Here is a 26,822-nt window from a genome sequence, read left to right on the forward strand (position 1 = left end):
CTACTATGGTATCTATTCTAGTGTTTCTACTAGCACTACTTATTAGTAAGGATACATAGTATGTCTATAGACTATATAAGTTTAATCTTTTCCAAAAAAACAAACAAACAAAAAACTTTGGGTTTCTTTTTTAATTTATTTTTCTTTAATAAGGTTAAAAATAGTTATGGATTTTTTTTGAGATAAGTGGTTAAAACACACCTAAAATATATCTTTTTTTTGAGTTTCATACCCGAATTATTAAAAGTGTGAGAAACACACCTAAACTATTACACTTTAGTTTGAAAAACACTCCTCTGTGCTGACTGGACCAAATGTGTGTGTACACACTCTTTTACGCGCGTGTGGCCTTGATTTTCATCCACATGGCTTCTTCTTTTTAAAAAAATAAAATATCAAAACACACCTAACCTATAAAATTGTTTGACTTCCTCACCTAAACTATTAGGAGAGTAAGAAACACACCTAAACTATCATTCATAAATTTGAGAAACACACCTTAAATTATATATTACACTAGTTGCTTAAGCTCGCTCAAAAGGGACTGATATTTGTATATCAATGATGCCATACAAGGAATCCACGACGCCCTTTGGTAGCTTTAATAATTTGAGGGGTGAGTGTTTGTCCATGACATCCGATTCTATTTTTTTCAGATGGTATGGATCAAAACCTAAAAAATTATACAAAATCGTTAATATTTTGAGACAAAAATAAGAACCCTAACATTTTTTGACAAATGAGTAACTAACCTTCAAACCATGATGAATTTGTGAATTAATAGTGAAAACCCTAAATTTACTCAAAATCTTCACACACCAAAGAGACTCAATTGAGAAAGATGCTTCTACATGTTGAAAGTTAAACTTTAATCTTTTGACATGGTGGAATTTGTTTCCATGTGGCAATCTATGTGGCATTTAAAAAATAATAATTGAGAGAGTGTAATACACACACTATCATATTTTACTTGAGGTGTGTTTTTCAAAATAAAATGTAATAGTTTAGGTGTCTTTCTCACACTTTCGATAGTTCGGGTATGAAAATAAAAAAAAAGGTATAGTTTAGGTGTGTTTTAACCACTTATCTCTTTTTTTTTTTGTAAAAATATACATGAGGCAATTTTTGAGTGGGGCCCAATATTAGGAAATGTGCAAAATTAAGGGAGCAAAGTTTAGAACAAACATGTCAAGAGTAGAAACAGAGCAAGAAGGCAAGATCTCAGAAAACCCTAGTAAACCCAAAAAACCTCCATAGCCAAGAAGCAAATTGCTGTTAGATTTGTGATAGAGAAGATGGGAGAATCAGAGGCAAAAGCAGAGACATCACTGAAAGATCAGGGAAATGAATTCTTCAAAGCTGGGAACTATCTCAAAGCGGCAGCTTTGTACACTCAAGCCATCAAGAAAGACCCATCAAACGCCGCTCTTTACAGGTTCATATTCACTGCCTAGATGCATTTTTTCTGTCAAAGATGTAATCTTGGCTTGTGGGGTTTGTTCATTTTGTGCTGAAAAGTTGTCATATCACTTGTATGTATTGTGTTGGCTACTCAAAATTGATTTTATAGTACACTTGTGAATTTAGTATGCATTTTCATCTTGCCTGTGACTTTGTGGTTGGTTCTATTTCAATTGTGTGTCTGTCCTGTACTTGTTGGTTTTTACATTTATGGATTAGAGTTTTCAGCTTGCTTGTGGATTTTGTGGTTGGCTACTTATTCTTTTCTCCTTTCAGAGTGTGATTTGTCGTTTCCAATGCCGTTAATTGCTTTTAGTTTTTGTAGGAAAGTTCCCCCTCTGCCTATGTAGTTAGCTCGATTCCAGGTATAGCTCTTAATGGGCATGTAACCATAGGCGGGAACTATTCTTTTTATCTCAGGCTGGTAATCCTTACCAAATAAGCAATTGCAATAGCTAAAAGCAACCTATTTCATTCCCGTTTTGGCGTACTTCCTCTTCTCCTTTTCTTCTTTCTATCCATGACGAGATTGTTGGAGTGCCATTGCCTGTATTTGTTCTTTATCTACTGATATGTCTTCCTTGATTGATTGTTTTTCTACAATAGAATTGTAAATGGACTTCTAAGCTAAGTTCAAAATGCAGCTAATTAACTTCAAGAAGTTAGGGGACTATCTACTAATTATTTGAAAAATAAATGAAAATTAGTGGTCTAAACAGAGTTATTGTCAAAGTAAATCTTACATTTGGCAGAAAAGGACTTTTACGTGTAAATAAATGTATGGAATTTGTGGTTAGTTATGTGTTGGCTTTTGTTTGATTGAGAACCTAGTAAAGTGGGGATCTTAGTAGCTCAATTGGTTGGCTACCTGAAATTTCACCTTGTTGGTGAGGGTTCGATGTCCCACCTTGTAATCTCCTCCCCCATTTCCCCTTTTATTAAAAATAAAAGAAGAGAGAACCTGGAAACTACTAAACTTGTAGAAATTACTTAGTTGTTAACCATATTAGTATATTTTTCTTACTATTAAGATGTTTCAGATTTCAGAAAACACATTTAAATTGTGAGGCATCCATCGTCACTTTCCCTAGTCTCTTTAAAAGCAAAAAGTGAAAAGCGACAAAGCTTGAAGCAAAGAGTGACAAGTAGAAGCGCAAACTTCTTGAAATGAAGTGGACAATTTATGGAAGAGTGAAAACAATAAGTATCAACTATATATGAATTTACTACTTTAATAATCAATATGTAATTAACCTAACTAATTAATGTCCAATATTCAGTAATGCAGATATTGATCCATTTCCCCAAAATTGAGATTTAAAGAACCGACTGCTTCTTGTTGTGGATCACTTTGCGTCATTGTTTGAAAAGCACTCTTCTCATAAGTGCATTTGCTTTGTCCTTGAAGGGATAGCTTCTCGCTTAGCGTAACAATGGCTATTATTAACATTCATTCTCCCATCCTTGAAGTCTACTATTAGAAAGTTTTGAGGTCTATTTCGAAGTTGCCAGCTAAGAAATTCGTAATATTCACGAAAATATGTTGTGATAGATGTGCAATATATAAATTGATTGTATCTATTTTCTTTTCCATAAAAAATATTAATTGATTGTGTATTTTGTTTCATAAAAAATTAATTGATTGTACGTCATTTTTGGTGGACAAGATTTAGGCTAGGACCTCCAATCAGGGCAATAGTACAACTATTTGTTTGTAAGCTACATTCATTAATTTGATAAATATTAAAGTTTGTAGTGTACTTTTCATTAATACTTCCTTTACGGCAATTTTAGGATCCTTCTTCTGTTGATAATTTCTTATAGATTGCCAGAAAAGTAACACACACACAGACATATCCAAATACATAAGCGGCCCCTTCAAGTAGTCCGAATTTTCATTTTGACACTTGAACTAAAACTTATTCCTAGCAGACCCTTCAACACCTATCAAATTGCGTCTATTGAACACAAAAGATGACATGTCACATTGTGTAAGTTACACTTCTTTTTTTTTTTTTGATGACAAGGGAAATCCGCAGCGGTTACCCTTTGGGTGCGCACAGGGTAAAACCCCCGCTCCTATGCAATAGCTCACAAACCACATAGGAGAGGTAACCCGCACTAGGCAAGCCTGGTGCGACGAGCTCGACCCAGAAGGCAAACCCCTTGCTTTCGCTAGCAAGGGCTTCTTTTGAGTGCGTGAAACAATGAAAAATGTTTTTTTTCTTAAATTGCAAAACATCTCCTTTTTCAAATCCACCATGTAGCCACCAGATCACCGCCTATCCTCATCCATTACTGAAATTTAAATCATTTGGATGATGCCTGGAAAATAGAAATGTAGAATAGCTAGATAATCCATAATATCTGATATTATTAGAGGAAAATCCAACTTGTAACATTTCTAGTGGAAATTTATATTCCAATAGCTGCTAAAAACCCAACTACTCTGTTGGCGAAGATTTTCATTTAAGCACTGAGAGCTATTATTCCTTAAACCAAAATCCCTTTACCAGAAGAAGAAAAAGAACAAATAAATGAAAAAATTGAGGGATGGAGGAGATTTGGTCAAATCTGTGAGGCTAATTGAAGTTTTATCTTTTGCATTACTACTGATTTCTTCTACTTTGGTAAGCATTTGTCTGGGTATCTCAACTGCCAATCCCTCTAATCTGAATTTTCCATATGTTTCGATTTCTCCTAATTTAGACAAAACATTTTGATATATCATCTATAATTAATAGATCACCCTATGGGAAAATTATATTAATCACGAAAACCTTTATTCCACCGTCGGCATCGGTTAATTTATCTCCTTCATTGACTGTGGTGGTTATACCACCACCTCCTCAGACGTCGATGGTGTAGAGAATGTGAGTGATGAAGGATTAGTTGAAGTTGTGGACATTAAGGGTGTTGGTTATCAGATAGATGTAATGACAATTATGGTGGTTGGAATTTAGCGGCAATGGGTGCATTCACTGTCAATACGAGGTGGTTGCAGAAAATTTGGCATTTTGGATTCAAATACACAAATTAAGGAATAGAAGGATTTTGTTTCTTTTGTTATTATACACACAACACTCGTTTATTGGTCCCCTTCTATGCCAGCGAGAATGTAAACCACACTTCATTCTAAAGTGAGATCGTAACTTTAAGTGTTTAATAGACACAATTTGATAGGTGTTAAAAGGTCTAATAGGACAACTCTTAGTTCAATTGTCAAAATGAACAAAAATTGGGCAATTTAAGGGGCTGCTTAATACTCTGTGTGTGTAAGAGAGGTTGTAAATAATTTCTGCTAAACATGGGAGAATCCTTATATAACTACTAACTAGAGAAAAATATCGACCCCCACCCCTACACACAGAAAAAAAAGAAGAGAATCATTCGGAAAAGGAAGGAACTCCAATAGAATGTCTTCAATCAATCGACTATGCCTGTCTTACTAATTGGGGTTGGATTTTTGTATCATCTATGATTTTTTCCATCCTATTTACTATTTCGTTCCAATATTAAATTGTTCGTCTTGTAAGACAGTTTAGGGTTCTCCTAAAAGTAGAGGTTCTCTTTACACATTTCCAAAATGGTAGAGGTACTCTAAATCTAACACTTATTCCTACACTCACATACAAGTCTAACCAGTCTAAAAGGAATCCTGGTAAACATCAGATCTAATGTAATTGTAAAGAAACTAAACCATTAATTTCAACTAGTGTATATCACCAATGTTGATCCTTTCTTTTATTTGTTATGTGCTTAGCTAAGTTCTCATTGCCTTCGACAATTGTAGGTCTATTGAGAAACATCTCTCTTTTAGTGTCGATCATCATGTTGTCGCAAAAGGAGCTCTAAGGGAATAAAAAACTAAATCCCAGTTAGGCTAGAAATCTATATAGAGAATGCTAGATTCTCACCAGCACCTCCTACATTTCTGGTAGGTTCTTGCGTTTCAGTTACTTTTTCCTCTTCCCTCTAGGTATTCTTGCCTTAGTCCTTACCAATTGGAAATTGTTATACAAGCATAATCTTTTCACCTCTCGCTATTTATGCCTCTATTGACGTATAATTAAGTGCGACCAAGTGGAGGGTTTATAATAACCATTAAGTGAAAATCATAATGCTATCTACCACTTTCTCATTGATGGATTCCTTGCTTTTTATGCATCTTTCTTTGTGAATATTTGTTGTGGTTAGGAATTTTCTTTCTAATTCTATCATTGTATCGAGTTTGTGAAACTGACTCTTGTTCCTTGTATACTTTTCTCTTTCTTCAACAATGCACAGCAATCGCGCTGCAGCATTTTTGCATCTGGTTAAACTTAGCAAAGCAATTGCTGATGCCGAAATGACGATCAATCTGAAACCAGAGTGGGAAAAGGTATGCTTCCAGAAAGTGTGTGAACTTCTTGTTATCAGAGCAAAGTTTTTCTGCTTGTAAAATCACTCAATTATACGTGTAGGGTTATTTCAGGAAAGGATGCATACTAGAGGCTATGGAACGCTACGAGGATGTATGTATAAATGTTTCCTCTTATTTATTGGAGAACTTTCTCATGTTCTGGTTTTGATATTTGTTATCGTGATGTAGGCCTTAGCTGCTTTCCAGATTGCATCAAAATACAATCCTCAAAGTTCAGAAGTATCCAAGAAGATAAAGGTACTCACACAGTTGGCTAAAGATAAGAAGCGCACTGAAGAACTGGAGAACATGAGATCCAATGTTGACATGGCAAAACATTTTGATGCATTGAAATCTGAACTGGTTAGTGTCTTCTGCATATATTTTTAGAGACATATCTTTATCGAAATGTTAATGTATCTGTTGTCCGTGGAGCTTTAATTTTTTTTCTTTCTCTATGATTGCGGTTCACTTTTTAATACGGTTTTGGTCATACTTCTAATTCATGCAAACTGTGAAATATAACCTTCTCCTCACGCAGGTAAGATACTCGTTGCATCACCAGCTGTGTGATATAGCCCTAAATCTAATTTCTGGAAAATGTCTTTCCAGGAAGTTTCCGCATGAAAGATGTACTAAGCTTGATTCTCCTTTTGCAGTCTGAAAAATATGGAGCTGAAGATAGCTGGAAAGAGTTTTTCTCTTTCCATGTTGAAACAGTAGAGAATGCTGTTAAGTCATGGCATGAAACTTCAAAAGTGGACCCTAGAGTTTATTTCCTTCTGAACAAGGAGAAGACAGACACAGAGAAGTACGCTCCAGCTGTTAATATAGACAAGGTGTTAAAACTACTTCCAAAAGTTCTCCTCGTGCATTTTTTCCCTCCTCTTATATGTCTGAATTGAATTTGTGAGTTATAGGTTACATTGTCAAGTGCAGTTCGATATAACGTATACTATCTAACTGTGTGCTTTTATTCATGTGCTAGGCTTTTGAGTCACCCCAAACGCACAGCAATTGTTTTTCATTTCTTCGACAGTATGCTGAAGATTCTTTTGCTCAAGCTGCGTGTTTAGTGACACCAAAAAGTATCATATCTTATCCACAGGTAAATTCAGTCATTGAATACTCTTTTGGGCATCCCCCCCAAAAAAAAAAAAAAAAACCAAATTAAAAAAAAGAAAAAATTAACTCCTCAGAAAGAGGACATTAGGTGGTTGTGTGATCATGGAATGAGGAAGCAGAAAAAGATTAAAGTTTTTGCTTTCTTTCTTCAATTTGCGATAAAGCACAAAAGTTGCATACAGATACTGGATTCTGCAATCTAGAGTCAATATGCTTCTAAGAACACAGATAACCTCTTAGAACAGTTTTTCCTATGGATTCATGCACTGAAAGGGTAAAGAGGTAATTAGCTTATTAGCTGTGTACAAGTTGGTCTAGATACCATCGTTATTAAAACAAGAGGTTATTAGCTTAATCTTATTCCAAATTAACCAATATTTGATCTCTCTGAGTATCTATAAGAAGCATCATAGTCTGTTAGAAGCCTTGTCAGGTGAAAATAATAATCTGTCAGCGACTATAATTGAGTCAACTGAAGGGGAGCCTTGGAGCAATGGTAAAGTTGTCTTCATGTTAACATATTATTATTTTCACCTGACAAGACTTCTAACAAACTATGATGGGTTTGAGCCGGGGAGGCAGCCATTAAGGCTTGCATCGGGGAAGGCTGTTTACATCACATCCCTTGGGGTGCGGCCCTTTCCTGGACCCTGCCAACCTGGGATGCTTTGTGCACTGGGCTGCCTTTTACTGTAATTGTTTCAACTGATTTGTCTTTGCTCTATGAATACTGAATGTTGGTTCTATACTTCCATTCTATAACTTAATTGGATTCAAACACCCTAGCCTTTGTAGGCTTACATTTTAATTCTATTAGGTAGCATAGACCCTTCTAGGTTTGCATTTAATTTGTGCCTTGTTCTATTAGCATCATTGTAAGTCGCGGTCAAAGCAAAGAAAAAGATGCCAAAAATGATTCACTTCAGCTTCTAGCTCGCTTAGCTTGGTTCAGACAAACACAAGCCAAAGGAAGTTGAAATCAAGAATGAACTTGACTTGTCTCTTTGGGAGAGTGGTAAAGGTGATCTTGACCATTGATGGTTTAGTATCATGTTAGTGTCTGGTGTGAATCAAAGATAATATTGTATTTATATATGCAGTTTTTGCAATTGTTTTATTCTTTCATGATTGTTTGACCCTCAATGATGTGATCTGACAGGTTTGGAAAGGTCAAGGATCAAGAAAATGGAAGCATGGACAAAATGATGGAATTTTCGTCCAATTTGAATCTCCTCTACTGCGGAGGTTGTGGTTTATCCCTAGCTCCACTGAGAAAGGCAAAACATTATGCAGGTCTGTTCCCTTTGTCTTAGCCAAAATACAAGCACACAGAAAACGAGAAAAAAATTTGGATGTCACAGCCACAGCATGCATTTGCATGTGCACCTTATCTATTTTAATAAAATGCATTACAAATGCTATTATTCCTTTAATGGATACAATACTTAGCATATTCGAACGCGTGACTTCAATATGTGTCTTGAGCATACCAGCTTATCAAATGCAAAAGGATAACAGCTTATGATTTTTATGTTCATGTACATCAAGTATGGGCTAAACTCTTGACACGTGAGAAATTAGATAAAACAAATGAGCAATTCAACTGAATGTGCATTTCTGGATTTTCTTTCACCTGTGTAGCCTGTGAACATTCCTGTTTAACTTGGGGAACCATCCTTCTGAACTTTTCCATATTTGTTTCGCCATGTGGTGGCTGAGGATTTCAACTTTATACATGAGTTGAGGAAGTTAATGCTTTTGAAGCCATTTAATCTCTTGCTGTAATTATTGCGTGTTAGAAGCACATTATCAATTCGGACTTGTTAAATATATATCCACGTTTAAGAAAAAACTGTGGGAAATATGTGTAAGTGGCAGCATCTTCTTTCCATGAAGAAATTAACAGATAATATCTTTTTGAATAATGAGATCTTTTTGCATAATTGTGCTTGTCGAGCAATTAGAGCTGATTTACATTTAAGTACACATGCATAATTTTCGAAGGAATGATTCACAAGTATGCAAATTCAATTCGAGGCATCGGTTCCTTCTTCCTATACTGGACCCTGTGGATTAACTAACTCTATCTTCAATTTTCAGGGATCCAGTGCCTTTGGATATTAGTGCACATGAAATTCTTCCGCGTGTATTCAAGCAAGAATAGTTAAGATAATCGCAGTTCCATATCTTGGGTTAGCTCTTTGTGGGATCGTGCTGGGGAGAAAATGGGCCTGTTAACTACGAGGAAAAGCACGAACAGTACATCACATCTTTTTATTGGTTGGCGCAATATGTGGGAAGCTGTCAAACTCTGCAGTTCTCTTATATTGGTGAGGTACGTTATGTTAGCTGTCAAGATATCAAAATCTTTTGAAGTTTTCCTATAGTAGATTAGAATTTCCGAGTGTTGCGTAACCCTCTGTATTTTCATTTTACTTTCACTCTGTTATTGGCTGTTTTATCTGGCATTGAGTTTCTTACAAGTCATTTTTTCAATCGTTTTCGGATTGGAACTCTTGTAAATTTGCACGGCTAGAAGCAATGTTGCTGTTGTTACCTTAACTTGATTTCTCTCTACCTGAAAGTATATTGAAGTTTGTTTGCAATTTTCATCACTGTTATCCAGTCCCTTTTTAACTTTCCCTTTCTTGGATGTATTTTTGGCATCTCATAACTTGGTATATATTTGGTTCAACTTTTGTATATACTTCTTTTTCCCTAGTAGAACTCTAAAGTAGAAAAGTTTTCTTTAGTTTACTCTAGTGCTTTACACCCTTGGAGCAACGATAAACTTGTCTCCTAGTAACCGGTTATGATTTCGAACCATGGAATCAACCACCAATGGTTGCGTCAGGGGAGACTGCTTATGTTACACCCTCTTTGTGGTGTGATCATTTCCCAAACCCTGTGAGGGGATGTTTCGTCTGCTAGATCGTCTTTTTTACAGTTCTCGAGTCATGGAATTAGTCACTAGATTGCCTTTGATCATTGTACTTGGAATCTCTTCATCCTTTTTTGAAACAGATGAAGGGTGTGTTCGATAAGGAGGATTTTTTTTTTCAATTTTTCATGTGATCAAAATTTTTGAAAATCTTTTTCTACATATTGATGGTGTCCACCTCACCCTTCAACACGCTTCATCTTCACTCTCACTCCTTAGCTCGCTACCCCCACATGCTTACCATTTATCCTCACCTCCCATAGTATTCATTTAGATTATATACATTTTAGGATAATTTGTTTTTACTTACATATCGAACACAAAAAAATATTTTTCTGGAAAACATCTTCCGAAGAGGAGTAGAATAGTAGAGCACTGGAATATTAAAGCAACTTCCAATAACTTAAAACACATGAAATTTTACAGAATTGCATTAGGGTAAATAAACAAGCTCCTTATATGTTTCACTTAGTGAAACTGTAAAAATAAATTACTTAATACTAATACACTTGCATTATTTTAATGACCATCATTAATCTGATTGATCATTTATACATTATCATCTGAAGTTGCTGAAGAATCAATTCTCTTTGATTGAAACTTGCAATTATGAAGAACATAATTGCATGCATTTACTGCTTCACCAATTGTTAAATAAATCCATTCTTTCCCAATTTTGTCTATGAAATTTGACTTGTCCAACTTCTTCATCACTTCCCCTCCAGGATTTGCCAATAAAACCTAAACCAGTAGCGGAGTTAGAATTATTACTACGGGAATTAAAAAGCATACTTAGATCTATCTGCACAGTATAATTTTCTGAGGAAGGAGTATATTTCTAGTTTGTACCTTAAGGCATCGTCTATCTGCATTTCTTTTCACTTCCTCAAGCATACTAATTCCACTTGTATCAATGTTTCCAACAGCTACATTAATAGGATTAATGTTAGCACTAAAACATTAACAAGATTTGATAAAAAAAACCAAATTAACATTTAATAATGACAATTTTTTTTAATCTTGAATTAACACATTAATTAATTACCACTCATATCCAAAATGACATATTGTAGCTCAATTTCTGTTGATGTCCTTTGCTTCTCTTCTTCTTCATCTATCCATCTTGATATCCTAAGATATTCCAACAACCCATAGTTTAATAATTAACAAGATAAAATTCATAAATAACCACTTTTCAAACTCGAATTGAGAAAATAGTCATTGTCATAGAGTTTTACCAGTAAAATCTGAAACTCCACGAAAATGACTATTTTTAAAAGATATGATGTAAAAGTGACTAGTGAGCGTTATTTCTCCGTTATTGTTACCTTTCCCTTAAATAACTTGCATTAGCAAAATAAATTGGGGAATCAATGTGGATGATGAGAACTCCTGGAACACTGCTTGCTGCTGAATATTGTTCAATATTTCTATATGTCATTGAATTAGGTATTTTACCTAAAACAAATGTTTTAGGCCTTGCTACAAATAAAAGTATCCTAAGTAATGACATTGCCACCTAAGTCACACATTAAAAAAAAAACATAGTTAACATTAGTGGAAACTCAATTTTTCGAAAAGAGATACATCGTCATAATCAGGTAACTTAAAAGATAATTACATATGTTGAGGTACTTACCGCGACTATTAGGCCAACTTCAACGCTACCAAAGACGACTCCAATATACGAGCTAATGCATACGAGGAAATCGTATTTATCAACTTTCCATAAATGGATAGCAGCGTTGTAGTCAATTATGCCAAGCATAGCTGAAATTATAATGGAGGAAAGAACAACAAGGGGTGTGTAATGAAATAATGGTGTGAGTAACAACAATGTTATCATCACAGCTATTGACATTACTATGTTGGACACTGTTGTTTTACATCCTGCATTGTAATTTACCGCGGTTCGCGAAAATGGTCCTGAAAAAAAGAGGGGGGAAATTAAGTAAGAAATCGGACTATATACTAAAATTCTTTTATTATGGATATGAATATGTAGTTCGATTAATGAAAAAAGTTAGTTTGCTTAAAGCGATTGCCATGAGTAAACGTATATACTAGCAAAAAATAATAATGGAGAAATGAAAACTATACAACTCTTTTGTCCCCCAACCCTTTAGTGTAGTTTGGGTCCGTCCTAATAACAAACACCTTCCTACTGTAAAGTGCGACTATGCCCTTCCCCTATAATAGTTTGGATTGGGCCTACCTGTGGTTAAGTAGCAAGAGGTGCAAGAACCAACAATGTTCATAAGCCCAAAAGCAATCATTTCTTTGTTTCCATCAATGTCATAGTTTTCAAGTATTGCAAAACTCCTTCCAACTGCTATTCCTTCCTGTAAAATTTAATATAATAATCTCATTAGTCAATATTAATAATAATAAAAAAATAATCAAATAGTGCAAATTGGTAGAATAAATAAAATGTTGTACTATTGTTTTTAAGTACCTTCGCGGAAAAGATAGGAGTTACAAGGGTGCAACTTTACTAGTAGTATATATCTGTCTTATTTTTAAGATAATAAATATCGATAACATAGTTTAGAAATTAAAGTCAACGGATCACCATAGTTGTGTACGATAAAATAACAAAGATGACTATGTCATTGTTTTTGTTTCTTCATAGACCTTTGCCCCAAATATCTTCAAATTCGCGATAGAATGAGGTCATGAGAATTTAATGCAAATAAAAAATCGAGCAATAACTTTGACCTAAACTCCATATTTCTATTTAAAAATTACTTATACATGTAAATCAATCGTCACCAGTTCTATTTTAGATTCAAAATTTATAAATTTAAAATTCTGAATTCGTCTCGAATTTAGTACTTACAGCCAAGGAGATGATACTGGTGACAACTCCAGTCTTAATGGCAATTGCAAGATACTGTGAGCTAAACGCCAGTTCAGAATATGATGGTGGATTTATCCCCTTTTTCAAATGCCCAATCTGGCAAAAATTAAATCCAACAAAATTACAAAAAATTAATTCACGGATATATTAGCCTCATGTACTATCTTATATTATAAAAATAATACAAGTACCATCACTAAAAAATACTATAATTAATCATCCAAAAGAAACGTACAACATGTGAAAGTCACTACGTACTATGACTAATTAATTATTATATATGCACATGCAATTAATAAATTTAATTAATTAATTTTGAATTTTGAAGAGTTATTATTATTACCACTTGAACACCATTTTTTTCAGCATGGGTGAAATAAACAAGAACACTTCCCAAAATTACAGATGTTAGAGGCGCCATAGCACTTATCCAGAAGAATTTTGGCTTCATTTTGCTCTGCCCACAAAAATAAACAAGTCCATATTAGTATCGCTACAACAAAAATAACTTTTAGCAATAATAAATATGCACAATAAAGAGTGTCAAATTTTTTACCGACATTAGTTAATTGTTATTAGATATAATGTTGTCATACACTTTAGGAACATTTTCAAAGAGTGCTAAAATATAACTGTCTCTTGTAATTACGTACATCCATATTTATTTATATATATATATTCAACGACAATTAATTAAATTATTGCTACTAAAAAGTTCATTTAAATATTTTAAACAAAAGTCTCCAACTATAAACTATACTTACAAAATATCTGGTCAGCAAGAGGAAGAAGAGGAAACAGCAACCTAGAACTCCACTTTCCCACCTCCACTGCAGCAAATAATAATAATAATAATAGAAATAAACATTTTAGAAACTAAAAGAATGAAAAAGAAAAAAAGAAAAAAAATCATAAATTAAATTGGAGATTGGTCAGATAGAGCGGTAAATACTCCATCATTTTCACTAAAGGTCTTGAACAAAGTCGTACATCTCGATACAAATACAAATTAGTTAGATGGCAAAGCAAGTACCAGACATCGAGCGAGAATAATGTTATAAAGGAGTTACGTACGTACCTGGTGGATTTGGGTAAAGATAGAAGTCATTACACTGACAATATCAGTTTGATGGGTGAAATGAACGAGGCCAAGTATTCCTTTCAATTGTTGTAAGCACACAACAGTGGCTGCTCCACCCATGAATCCCAATATTGTTGCGTGAGACAGAAAATCCACTATAAACCCTAGCCTGTATATATATATCATCATGACAAAAATATACGGGTGCACGTGTCAGATTCGCTAATAGTAGTGTATTTTTGGAGAATCAGACACGAGTCCATGCAACTTAGGTCTATGAGTATGTATATCATGGCAATTGTGAGAGGTGGATCAGAATTTTAAGTCGTTTAAAATACAGTTAAAAGTATAGTACAAAAATAATTGGAACTTATATTCTCAACACGCCCCCTCACATGCGAGCCTGATTTTTTTTTTCATGGCCAAGCACGTGGAAATTCTTTTTGATATATGAGTGACTGTGATATTCGATATAAGGACCTCTGCCTACTCTGATACCATGTTGAAGTGTGACCATCTCATTTAAAAGCTTAAGCTGTTACAAAGATCATACTTTTATTAGTTAATTATATTCTCAACAATAAGGAACTGACCTTAAGAAGCCTAAAGAAGCTTGGAAAACTCCAGCAAAGAAAGTAGCAGTAAACACCAATTGAAGATAAAGCTTTGGATTTTCATGAGGATTAACAACTTTCCCAAGCATGGCAGAAATGAGAAGTGATGGAACTGCCACATTCCCTATTGCCAAATGCTTTGAACTTCCCAACATGGCATATATTAATGGTGGCACAAAGCTTGAATCTGCACGTGACATATGTTTAAGACCATAAGATTCAAAAAACATTTTAACACATTATACATATTTTCAGTTTAAAACTACAAGATTTAAACGTCTCTAGCTCGTCCTAGCTTGTCCAAAATCCAGTCAAACTAAGACACATGTAATGAAATGGAGAGAGTACTATCATGCTGTAACTTAGACATCAAGTCATGACTAGTAAAGTTATATATAACCATAAGTCCATAATTTTATCCCTTTAGTGTACATATTTTAAGTAACATTGTCATGTCAACTAAATTTACTATAGACCTGCATACCTAATATTCATAAATCTGATAGTGTAAAAATTCTTTTACGTTATCAGTATATAAGTTAAAACACATATTTTAAAGATGGGATCGAGTAGTATATCTTGATGGATGGTCTATCAGTAACAGTCTTTCTATCTTCTTTCTATCTGGACAAGTTAGAAACTTACAAAGTCCAATAACAGGAGGCAAGCTAGCCAAGCCAGCATAGCTAATCCCTTGAGGAACAGCAAGACTAGCAATTGTAATTCCAGCAATAATATCAGCTTTAAATAATTGAAGTGTATAACGAGGAGCCCAATCTAATATTGGTACAAAATATTGAAAACCCAAAGAAATTTTTTTGGAAAGTGGTTGATTCTTGAATTTTCTAAAAGGATCATCAGGAAATAATGTTTCTTTCACATTAGATTTGAGTGTCTTCAAGAATGGCTTTGGTGGTGGAATTTCAACCCTTTGATAATGATGATGAGAATATTGATCATCAAAATCAACATTAATACCCATAATTTTATGCTAATTAATGAAAGATTAAGTGATGATTAGAATCACCAAGAACTTGACTACTTATAATGTGTGAGATTCAATGAGAAAAAGAGATGATGATGTAAATGAGAAATTGGTTTTGATTTCTTATGCATATTGGGACTTATAGAGGATGTCTATATATAGAGAGCCAAGAGAAGGTGGAGTGAAGTGGAGTGCCTTTTTCCCTATTTCAAAACTCTTACTAATCCCTCCGTTTCAATTTACGTGACATATTTTTTTAAAAAAATTCTCTCCGTTTTATATTCGTTGTCCACTTTCTCCTTTATGCACACTCTTTGTATGTATATGAACAAAACTGTAGTTTTACTAGTTTATCCTTTCAGAAACGTCTTTAGAACTTCATAAAAAAAAATTACGTTGTCAGAAAAGAATTAACTATAAGGATAAAATAAAAAAAATTAAATCAATTGTATCTTGATTTTTATAAATTGACAAGTAATTTTGAGATAATATTTATAGTAATGTGGATAACTAATATAAAACGAAGACAATATATCAAAAAAAGAACGTTATTGTTTTTATAATTAGAAATAACTAATCTTCAAAAAAAATTCTTTTACTATTTATGAAATAATGTAATTCACATAAATTTTTAGAGCAAGTCAAACAATGCCACAAAAAGTGATACCTAAAGAATATTTATTTTGTTACGTATTCTTTTTGTGTGTTAGGGTTCCATACTTTCATTAATAACCTCTCAAATTAAAGAGTTAGGGGATTGACATTGACTAATCTTTGAGCTAACACATAAAGGTGAGAATTTTTTGATGGGACGCATAGAGATATCTCATCCATGAAATTGTTGTCACACTATCAACAAAAGTCAAAAATCGAATAGAACGTTCTAATAAAGACAATTCTGTATCAAATAATTTGAATTCGAGATCTCTGATAATTCTATTTTATTGGGTGACACGTGTCAACTAGTCAACGGCTTAGCTAATCACAACCTTATTGGTATTCCAGCTAAGTGTAAGGTCACATTGTCTATTATTACATGAGGCACCAAATAGATTTTTAGAGCTCAAGGTTTTGTTGCCTACCTTACCATTCAAAAAAATACTCACGTGGACATGTGCGATTAGTTGATAAAGATCCACATAGGACACGTGGCGACGTGTTGGGAATTAGGAAGATACAAGAAATTAGGAATTACATCAACTTTTTGTCGAATCTTTAATAATAATCTTTTTCAGTGCAAGTATCTGATTAAATTAAGCTTAGTTTATTAGTAAAGATAATTTGAACTTTTAACCGGCCAAAAAAGTGTTTATTGGTCCAATTCTTTTACTTGTGAATTATATAGTTTGTTTAATGAGGTTTTATACCAACTAAAACCTAACATATGCTGATATTTTTTGTCAAATTATTGAGTTAATATTATCACACCTAACAATAATTTTAACCTAAAGTCACTCAAATTTATCTATAGTATCATAAAAATAATATTATGTCCACTATCTCAACATGCATGTTTAATTCTGTGATACTGTGAATTTGGTGCAATATTAATGTAAATGTTGAGTTTTTGCACTTTGTTTTCTAGATGTTCCGTACTCGCTTTGAGGTGAGAATAATTTGAATTTGTATTACAAAGTTTTACCATGAGATAAAATAATTTTACTATCAGAGACGATTCAATTCTCAGAGTTCAACTTCAAAACTTATAATTAAAATTATATAAGAGTATTTATATATTATGACTATCCACGATAATATAATTATAACAAAAATTAAGTTACCAATAATTTGGAATTTCCAAATGGATCTTGTTATATTCCATCTAGTGGTTGATTTGGCGGTATATTCACCTCATTTGCACATATATAAATAAGAATAATTTCTAATTATTTGTATGTAACTTTAAAATCTCTATGGTTATAAATTTGATTATACAAATGGGGTTCACTTTTAGTTATTTAATCAGCTGTAGATCTTCTGATTATAAGATTCTCAATTCCTTATAGTAACAAAATAAATTACTATTATTTTTTGTCCAAGCAAAACTATATTATAATTGATGCATGTATAGAAAAAACCTAAATGCAAACTCAGCAACTTGAAAAAGCATTAGCTAACCAATATGTGTATTTCATGTGTCATCAAGTATTAACCATCTCAGATAAATGGATTTGACAATATAGACAAGAATCAAAATAACTATTAAAAATTACATGCACGTTGAGAAGTTTCAATACAATTTTATTTGAATAAAAAAGCGTTAGTGGAATGTGTAATAATAGTATAGGTTGTAGAGCAATATAGATGTTTGGGATCGTAGCTACAAAATAAGTCCTAACTAAATATATCCAAACAAAAACTTCATAATTTACTACTATTTAATATTAATGTGATGCTTATATATATATATATATATATATATATATCATGTCTTCTACATTTTAAATTAGATATTATTTGCAATAATTATAGCTCTTTTACTCACTAGTTCCTTTAATTTTGGGGGAGAAAAAAGGACAAGAAAAAATTGTTGGGGAAAAGTAGTATGAAACTTCAATAAAAAAAAATTGTTGAATCACACTGTTGTTTTGATGGCAGTCAACAATCCAGTTGTTAGTTTAAATGCAATATTTTTTATTGTTATATTATTGGAATTTTATCATATTGTATTGTTAAATCTATTTTATATAACAACGAATTAAAGTTCAATTTTATGTAATGATTGATTTAGTGTAGTTAGGGGTGTTCGTGGTTCGATTTGGATCGATTATTGATCAAAACAAAATCAAACCAATCTAGTCGGTTTTTAAAATTTCTAAAACCAAACCAAACCAAATGGAAAAAATAACCATCGATTTGGTTATTGTCGGTTTGGTTCAATTTTTCTGGTTTATTCGGTTTGAAAGTAATGATTTTTTTAGGGTGTACGTATCTCGATAGACACAAATACCTAGTGCATGAACAATCCACAGAAAAGCTAATGTCGGTTTAGTTAAGCAATTAAGCAATACTAGAGTTATCATTACACGAACAAAGTAATTCAATTAAGAGAAAGTGTGACTATTTTATGTGAAGTAGGGTAGGTAAAGACTAAAGTGAATTTTGATGGACGTGGACTTAGAATTGTTATAGTTGGGCTAAAGTGTTGGGCTTGAGAAAATGGTAAATTTAAAGACCTAAGTTAATTAAAATATTTATATTTTATTTATGAATAATATATAAATAATTGTAAAATTTATAAATCTAATTTATCGGTTCGGTTTGATTATTTTTGCGGTTTTATTTAAAACCAAACCAAATCAAATATCGATTTTTTTAATCGATTTGATTCAGATTGCGGTTCAATTTGATTTTTTTAACCATAACTCAATAAATAGTTTATTAATAGTTCATTAGAATTACTTAATAAATCAATTGATTGTAATTTTTGTGATTCTATAAAAAAAAATCAAGTAATTTCTTTTGAACGAAGATGGATGATATAACTCTTATTAATTTAACAGTTTAGAGTTACTCAATAAATCAATTGATTCTAACTGTGGGACTGACTTAACAAAATAACGTTTTCCTAAATTTTTTTTTAAAAAAAAAAAACAAGAAAGCACTAGTAAAAATATGGGTACGAATTCCACTATGATCAATAATGGAGATATTCAATGATATATATTATAAGGTGCAAGACCACAATAATCACACGCAAGACCAACCATGTGGAAGATGCTCGCTCATCCAATAAATTCACAACAAAAATCACCTTCTACAGTACAAGCTCAGAACCAAAAAAAAGGTTATGAATTTTATCGCTAATTAATTATCAAATAACTCACTATTTTAAACCTATCATGATATTTCTATGACTAGGTAAAATAAGAAATGTAAAATTAATTGTTTTCAAATGAAACATAGTGAGTGTGTGTATATATATATGTCTAAATGTTTTTTTTTATTTTAAAAAATATTTATTAATAAGTAAATTGGTATATATATAGTGTTACAATAAGTAGTGTGTCGTCATTTTATTTTTTGCAGCTATGGAGTTAGCATTAATTCTTGATCAATATTTGTTTGTGGAGTTGTTGAATATTCAGAATATTCTCTTTGATTAAAGTGATGTTTTTCTGTGGACAGGAAATCAAGTTTATAGTGTTTGGTTATATAAGCCATGTGGGAGTGTATCGGTATAGTTCCATGCACTTAATGTAGTCTATTTTTTTTTTCTACTTGGTGTCGGAGTCAATATTAAAGTCCCGACTAAATTTGGATCGCGCACTACAGGTTATATTTGGGTGTGCGCTCCCAATATGATTTTTTTTCATATCCAGGGCTCGGATCCGAGACCTCTGATTAAGGGTGAAACATTCTCACTACAACCCATGTTGATAACATAGTCTATGTTGGTTTTGTGGTTGTGAATCTATCATAATGTATTTTCTAGTTTTGGAACTTTATTTTTTTGTGTTTTTTTTTCCCACTATTGATCCAAAGGCTAAAGTTTTCATGGTTTGTTGAATCATTATGTGTTTTGGTTCATCTTCAATTGAATGGTTGGCAATAGCTAAGAGGCATATCAAGGATTTTGGGATGATGGGCGCATATTATGTAAATGTGGATCTAATCGGTTTTACATTTAGCTTCGTATCATTGAAAACAGTTAAAATTTTAAAATTATAGGTCCAAAATTGAAATGCTCAAATAATTAAAACGCCAAAAGTGTTACCAATAACCACTTAAAGAGGTGTTAATCAATTTCAGAAAGAAAAATAATACAAGATAGATATAAAATTTAAATCTATAATCTCAATGAGAGGTGACTCAATCATCATCGCAGTATATGATACTTTCACTGTGGATTCACACATCTATTGTAACGAACCAGCAGGACAAACTGGACAATCCCAGGCGCAGTACCAGGGACAAGCAAGTGCCAAAATACCTGGACCACAGACCCCAAGGTGAAACCAATTCTACCAAAATCCTTAGCCACTAGATAAGAATTACAGAAGTTGCAAGCCTTATAAATAGGAGAAGGACTCACTAGGAAGGATTATGGAAAAAATTGTCTTTCTTTTATTTGCTTAAAATTAGATCTGAAACCTCTCTTTTCTCTTTTTTCTTTTTTCTTTTTTCTTTGTTTTGCCCTTTGTCATTCCAACAAGAAGAGGAACAGGTCCCTCTTTGTGGCCTGTATCAGTTTATCTTTAATCCAAAAAGTCCTCTTGTTACATTTGGTGCTTTTATTGACCCTCCTTCTACCAATGGGTGACGGTGGACACAACATACGTTTGAAGTCTCTTGATGAGGCCGTCAAACACCTACAGGAACAGTCAACTTCTCATCCTAAATTTTTTGAATCAAATGCTAAATCCTTTGAATCCATTAATGTCACTTTACATGATATGTCTCAACTTGCCTCCCTTCGTGCTTCTTCGTCGGCGCCACCACCAACACCTCCACCGACGACTAATACCCCATATTCCTCTGTTCTAGGCCGCTCTTCCATGGCACGACCACTACCACTCTTCCGGCAACTCTTTTCTACGTCTTCCTTTGCACCTCCTCTTAACCCACTTCCTTCAAAACACCCTGTGACATTTCCCCAACACCCATTTTCTACTTTCCATCCAGATAAGCCAGCTCCAATTGATTTGCCCAAGTTCGATGGAACCAACGCAGAGAGCTGGGTCTTTTAAGCTCACAAATATTTTGATGCCTATGATCTTTCCAGCGAGCATCGTCTGAATCTTTGATCCTTCTTCCTTGAGGGCGAAGCTCGAGAATGGTATCAATGGATGTATCGAAATCGTCAACTTTGTGGTTGGGAACACTTTCTCAAGTCCCTCGTCACTCGATTTAGATCTAATTCTATGGAGGCACAAAAGGCTTTACTGTTGAAGCTTCAAATGCAATCATCAGTGGGTGAGTACCTTTCTCAATTTGATAAATTGGCTAATCAAACTTTGGATGTGTCGCCGCCGTTAATGAAACATAATTTTACATCTGGTCTCCATCCAAATATTAAATCTGATGTATTAGCTTCGAGGCCCAGTGACCTAAATGATGTCATTAGCCTAGCTTTTTTACAAGAACAAAAAAGAGTAGCCCAATCTAATCTTATGACCCGACCCACTTATTCACACACAAACCCCAATCGTTATTCTCTTTCTCAGACTTACACTAAAACTCCCACACAAACTACAATATCATCCCCAACACCAACTGCGTCCATCCCTGTTGTAGGCCGCGTACCCTTAAAAAAACTCACTCCGACAGAACTATAACGTAAGCGTGACCTCCACATCTGCTTTAATTGGGATGAGAAATACCAAAAGGGCCACCGTTGTTCATCGCCACGTCAACTTCTCCTCTTACTTACTGATTATGACCCAGTTGACGCCTTCCCCTCTGATTCATCTCCACCTCCCTCAGACTCTCCATTCCTAGATACTTCACCTGAAAGCCCTTCCTTGCTAACCATCAGTTTTCAAGCTTTATCGGGTGGTCCTCGTCCGTCCACTTTGCGTTTTACAGGATCTATCAGATGTATTTCTACTCAAATCCTCATTGATTGAGGTAGCACGCACAACTTTATCCAACCTCGTGCTGCTAAGGCCCTTAAGTTGCTTGTTGAACCTTCCTCCAACTTCTCTGTTATGGTTGACAATGGCAATCAATTACAGTGTTTGGGTGTTATTCCTGGTGTTTCGCTAACTATTTAGGGATTTTCCTTCACTACGAATTTCTTTGTTATAGATATGTATAGAGCAGATGTAGTCATTGGCGTTGCCTGGCTTGCTACTTTGGGTCCGAGCTTGACGGACTATGACAACCGTATTTTTGAGTTTACCTTGGCAGGGACACATCATCGCTGGGTGGGCGACCAGGGCCCTTCCTTAGCCCAAATTAATATGTCTACACTCAGGCGTTTAACTCAGACAGATTTTATCTCTTACTTCTTTTTTCTAGATTTGCAATCAATCGCTCCCATAATACCACCCACTCATCCAACTGATTTATTTGTCCTCTTGAATACATAATCAGATGTTTTTCAACCACCTAAGACTCTACCTCTTATCCCAACGGTTGATGAGCTTTTTGATGAATTGAACAAGGCCTTATTTTTCTCTAAATTGGATCTCTTGGAAGGATATCATCAAATTCGCCTTCATCCCCCAAATATTGAAAAAACTGCATTTTGAACTCATAAAGGTCATTATGAGTTGATCGTAATGCCTTTCGGTCTCTCTAATTCACCTTCAACTTTCCAGTCATGAACTCTCTTTTTAAGTCATTCCTTTGTCAATTTGTTCTTGTTTTCTTTGACGATATACTTGTTTATAGTAAGTCTTGGCACGATCATTTAAGACACCTTATCTTGATCCTTGATATTCTTCAACAAAATTCATTGGTAGTTAAGCAATCAAAGTGCCAATTCGGCCAATCTTTCATTGCTTACTTGGGTCATATTATGTCCGTTAAAGGCCTGGAAGTCGTCCTGTAAAAATTACTGCAATTGTTTCTTGGCCCTTTCTTTCCACTTTGAAAGAGGTGCGTGGATTTTTGGGATTGACATGTTATTATCGTCATTTTGTCGAAAGATATGTGCAATTGGCTTCGCCCCTCACGGATCTGTTAAAAAAGGATTCATTTGTGTGATCAGCAGTTGCTACTCTTGCTTTCACTCATCTGAAAGATGCTCTTAGTTTGATGCCACTGTTTTCCTTATCTAATTTTTCCAAGGATTTTGTTATGGAAACCGAAGCTTCTGATATTGGAATTGCTGCAGTTCTTTGCCAAGATAATCCCATTGCTTTCTTTAGCCAAAAAAACTATCTTCTAGTATGCAGACTGCTTCAACTTACAATCGTGAAATATTCGCCATAACCCATTCAGTACAAAAATGGCGTCAATATCTACTTAGTTATCGCTTTCTCATTTTAGATTAGTTTGTATTTAAACTAATTACGTTATAATTAAGTTAATTATTTTATTTTCGTTGAAGTTAAGAAGCTCATCAATTAGTTCGTATTTAATTCGTCTTGTTTAAGTTTCGACCAAATTCATCAATTAAATTCGATTTGGTTACATTTGAAAGTTATTTGGGCCATTGTTTAATTGCAATTTAAGTCAAAACCTATCAATTGGCTTCGACCTTTTTAAAGGACCAAAGTTTGGGCTTCTTTTCGGCCAGCCCAACACTCAGTAACAGCCCATTCTTAATTCCATATTCCCCGCCAGTTAGCCCATTAAAGACCAGAAATCGACTCAATTTTCCCCAATTCTTTTTCCCCTTTCTCATCCAGCCCAACTACGCTCGACCTGGCCCAATTTCGATTAGCAAAAGAAACCCAACAACAACAGCATCAACACAAATTCCAGGCAACGTGAAAACAGAAGCAAGTTGCGTCAATTCCGTCAACAATTCACGCCTATAACATTCACAAAAAAGGAATTTCATGATGTCAAAATTCACAGGAGGTACACGGCGAGTACACGACAGGTTCACGCCTTAGACGCGTACTGGCAGTACGTTGCGTTCTTTATTTTCTTCCTCTAGCTTCCCTCTCCGTGTTGTACGATCGCAACAGCAAAAAGCACCTGTCAATCGCGTCTCATTCTTTGTAGTCACAAGATGAAGGCACGTCGGCTTTCAAGGACGATCGAGTCGATCCAAGACGTCTATCTCCCCTTTCCTCTTTCGAAATTGGTTGCAATTTCACAAAAAAAAGTGTCACTCATAAATGGTGAAATATCTTTAAGTTTGAATTCGAAATGGGCCTTGTTCTTACCCAAATTTTCATCTCTTTCCCCCATCTCCGAACCCTAGTATCCCTCTATAAATTCCCCTTTTTTTTCATTGTGTGGGGTTGGGGAGAAAATATTGAACAATAGCGAGAAAGAAAAAGAAAAATTGAGGTTTCATATTTAAGAAAGTCGAATATGGTCTTCTAGTCTGAAGTTCTTGAAGGGGTCTGTGTTTGAAATCGATTCAGACATTTCTCGAAATTCTTCTTTGGTGTGAAGTTGTTGCGCATTTTAGCTCGTTGTTGTCCCGTTTGCTGCCTCGGAAAAGGTGAGCTCCTTTTTAATCTTAACTCGCTTGATTGATTATTTTGTTTCTTGAACTGAAGTGTTCCGTTAATTCTTCTTCTTTCTCGTTTGTTTCAGTCCTCCGTGACTTATTACTGATTGTCTGATGGAAGTTTGTTTGGTTTCGAATGGAGTATTTTAGTTGATTAATATATGAATTGTGTCCTTCATGTGAACTAATCGTCTTTGAACATTTTTTTATGGAGTTTGTGAGTGGTTTAATGAGCTTGTTGATTTTGTTTTTTGAAGTTAAAATGTTGTTTGTTTACTGTTGGGTTTGTCCATTAAGTATTTCGAGTATTGTCATGTTGTAATATTTTAGAACTGGTTATTTGAGAACATGATCTAAATATGTATGTATGGGCAGCGTGTGTGCTGAAGCTGTTTTCTAGCCTAAAAATGTTATTGTTCTTGCCTTTTTTCGAGTCTTCATAGCAATATTTCATTTAGTTTTTCAATTGTTCTACTCGTCTTAGTTTTCTTTTGGTCGTTGGGAATGTCACGACCCGAGAGCACCCTCTAATCGTAACTGGCGTATTCGACCTCAAAGAGGTCAAATACAAGCCTCATGGATCATTCATTAAAATACGATACAAAAAAAAATAGAGGAGAAATTTAAACCTTCCTTTACAATTGAAAGAACACCTTTTAAATAAAAAGCAAACGGAAAACTTTCTAGACTTTATCCAAGATGTCTCAAAACCATCTAATACTTGAATACAATAATGAGACTAAGCCCACTCAAAACTATAATAAAACTACAAGAAATAAAGGAACATGTTGGTTATTGTCCTCGAATATATGAGGACTCACCAAGTCTTCATCTTCAAACATCTTAGAAACCTATCCATCGACCATGGAATATCTACATCTTCAAATCATACACTTTAGTCATAAGGGAAAGAAAGGGGTTAGTACAATTAAGTACTAAGTATGGAAACCATGCAAAAACATGTTAAAAAGGACATTTGGTTGAAATTCATGCCCTATGCCATTTTACTAAAACTTCATGAATATTGACATATTAGACATATTACAGAACATAACCAACATATAAGACATTAACCACATTATAGACATACTCAACATTTTTACCACGTAACTCATTTTATCATCCAAGAACCCTTATCTAATGTTACCCTAAGACACACTTGAGTGAGACATGAAGTGACCGCCCATACAACCTCTTCATACACACCTAAGTGTTCCTCTAGGCTACTATAGACAAGAGTCATCATGCTTCATGGTAGCATACTAAGTAACTCACTTCATTAACATAAGTTATTCATTCAACAAGTCATTTAGACCATAAGTCAACATTCTTCTTTAAAGTCATTTAGGACACATTCATGCATTTAGGGAACTTCACACTATAGTCATATAGACTTAGGGAACTCATTTTGGCACCTTCAAAGCCTACTTGTGCCATGTGTAGATAGCATCCCATACTACTATCTACACGTTGTAGAACCTATCAAGTAACTAGAGTTCACACTAAGGTTATCAAGTTCTACATTTAAAGATCCAAGTGTCAAGAATGTTCATAGCACAAATTTCCAAGAAATTCAATAACAAGACTCGCCCAATATATACATCATGTCGTCACACCAAGCACAAACAAGTATCAAGAAGGCATGACGCCCGGTATAAAAAAGGGTCAAAGTCCAATAATCAAGAGAACCAAGAACCATATTAAAAATTGCACTCTAATTTGTACTTAAAATGAACAACTTTCATCCATAAGACGGACTAAAAATCCAGAGTCAAGATGGCAAGTGATCAGAATCAAGAGGCATGCCAAGAGTGACAAAGTCACAGCCACAAGAAGGACAAGGTCCTAGCAAGAGTGTCAGGTGATCAAACAGTCCGTACAAGTGAGCGAGTTACACGAGCGTCTTTAACGTCTTAAAAGAAACCAACATGACAAAGCAAAATGACAAGAGGTAGCCAAGGTACCAAGATCAACTTTCAAATATTTCCGCAGTTAATAGAGTGCAAGTACAAGTTTATACACAAACTCAATGCTTTAGCAAAGAACCAGTCTAACATAACTTTGCGAGTTCAGACCAAAGACCAACCAACGTTTCAAGGTCCTCAACTTGTTCACGAGTATATACAACCTTAAAAATACAATTAAATAACTTTTTTAACTTTTATTAGCTCAGTAATGTTGACGTAAAATAGGATCATCATCACAAGTAAGCCTAGCAAGTACAACTACAACTATGCTCCCAAAACAGTGAATCTGTCCAGCCTGGTACCTCAA

At 34.2% G+C, this 26,822-nt stretch overlaps 2 protein-coding genes across 2 annotated transcripts; one reads left to right on the forward strand and one right to left on the reverse strand.

The window, feature by feature from the left end:
• Nucleotides 1–1,125: 1,125 nt before the first annotated feature.
• On the forward strand, nt 1,126–9,548 carry LOC125851857 (uncharacterized). The gene is made up of 8 exons (XM_049531603.1): nt 1,126–1,435; nt 5,749–5,842; nt 5,925–5,975; nt 6,053–6,226; nt 6,523–6,702; nt 6,852–6,971; nt 8,148–8,281; nt 9,089–9,548. Exons 1-8 carry the CDS (start codon nt 1,296–1,298, stop codon nt 9,150–9,152), a joined length of 957 nt encoding a protein of 318 aa, XP_049387560.1. The 5' UTR covers nt 1,126–1,295; the 3' UTR covers nt 9,153–9,548.
• A 787-nt stretch (nt 9,549–10,335) lies between these two features.
• Nucleotides 10,336–15,582, reverse strand: LOC125851840 (sulfate transporter 3.1-like). Its single transcript, XM_049531579.1, has 12 exons — nt 15,130–15,582; nt 14,464–14,671; nt 13,868–14,039; nt 13,554–13,619; nt 13,133–13,246; nt 12,769–12,885; nt 12,145–12,271; nt 11,569–11,855; nt 11,258–11,448; nt 10,975–11,060; nt 10,779–10,855; nt 10,336–10,670 (listed from the first exon to the last, which is right to left on the reverse strand). Exons 1-12 carry the CDS (start codon nt 15,464–15,466, stop codon nt 10,479–10,481), a joined length of 1,974 nt encoding a protein of 657 aa, XP_049387536.1. The 5' UTR covers nt 15,467–15,582; the 3' UTR covers nt 10,336–10,478.
• Nucleotides 15,583–26,822: the final 11,240 nt, after the last annotated feature.

The sequence above is a fragment of the Solanum stenotomum genome, unplaced genomic scaffold (assembly GCF_019186545.1).
Source record: "Solanum stenotomum isolate F172 unplaced genomic scaffold, ASM1918654v1 scaffold30406, whole genome shotgun sequence".
Classification (NCBI taxonomy): domain Eukaryota; kingdom Viridiplantae; phylum Streptophyta; class Magnoliopsida; order Solanales; family Solanaceae; genus Solanum; species Solanum stenotomum.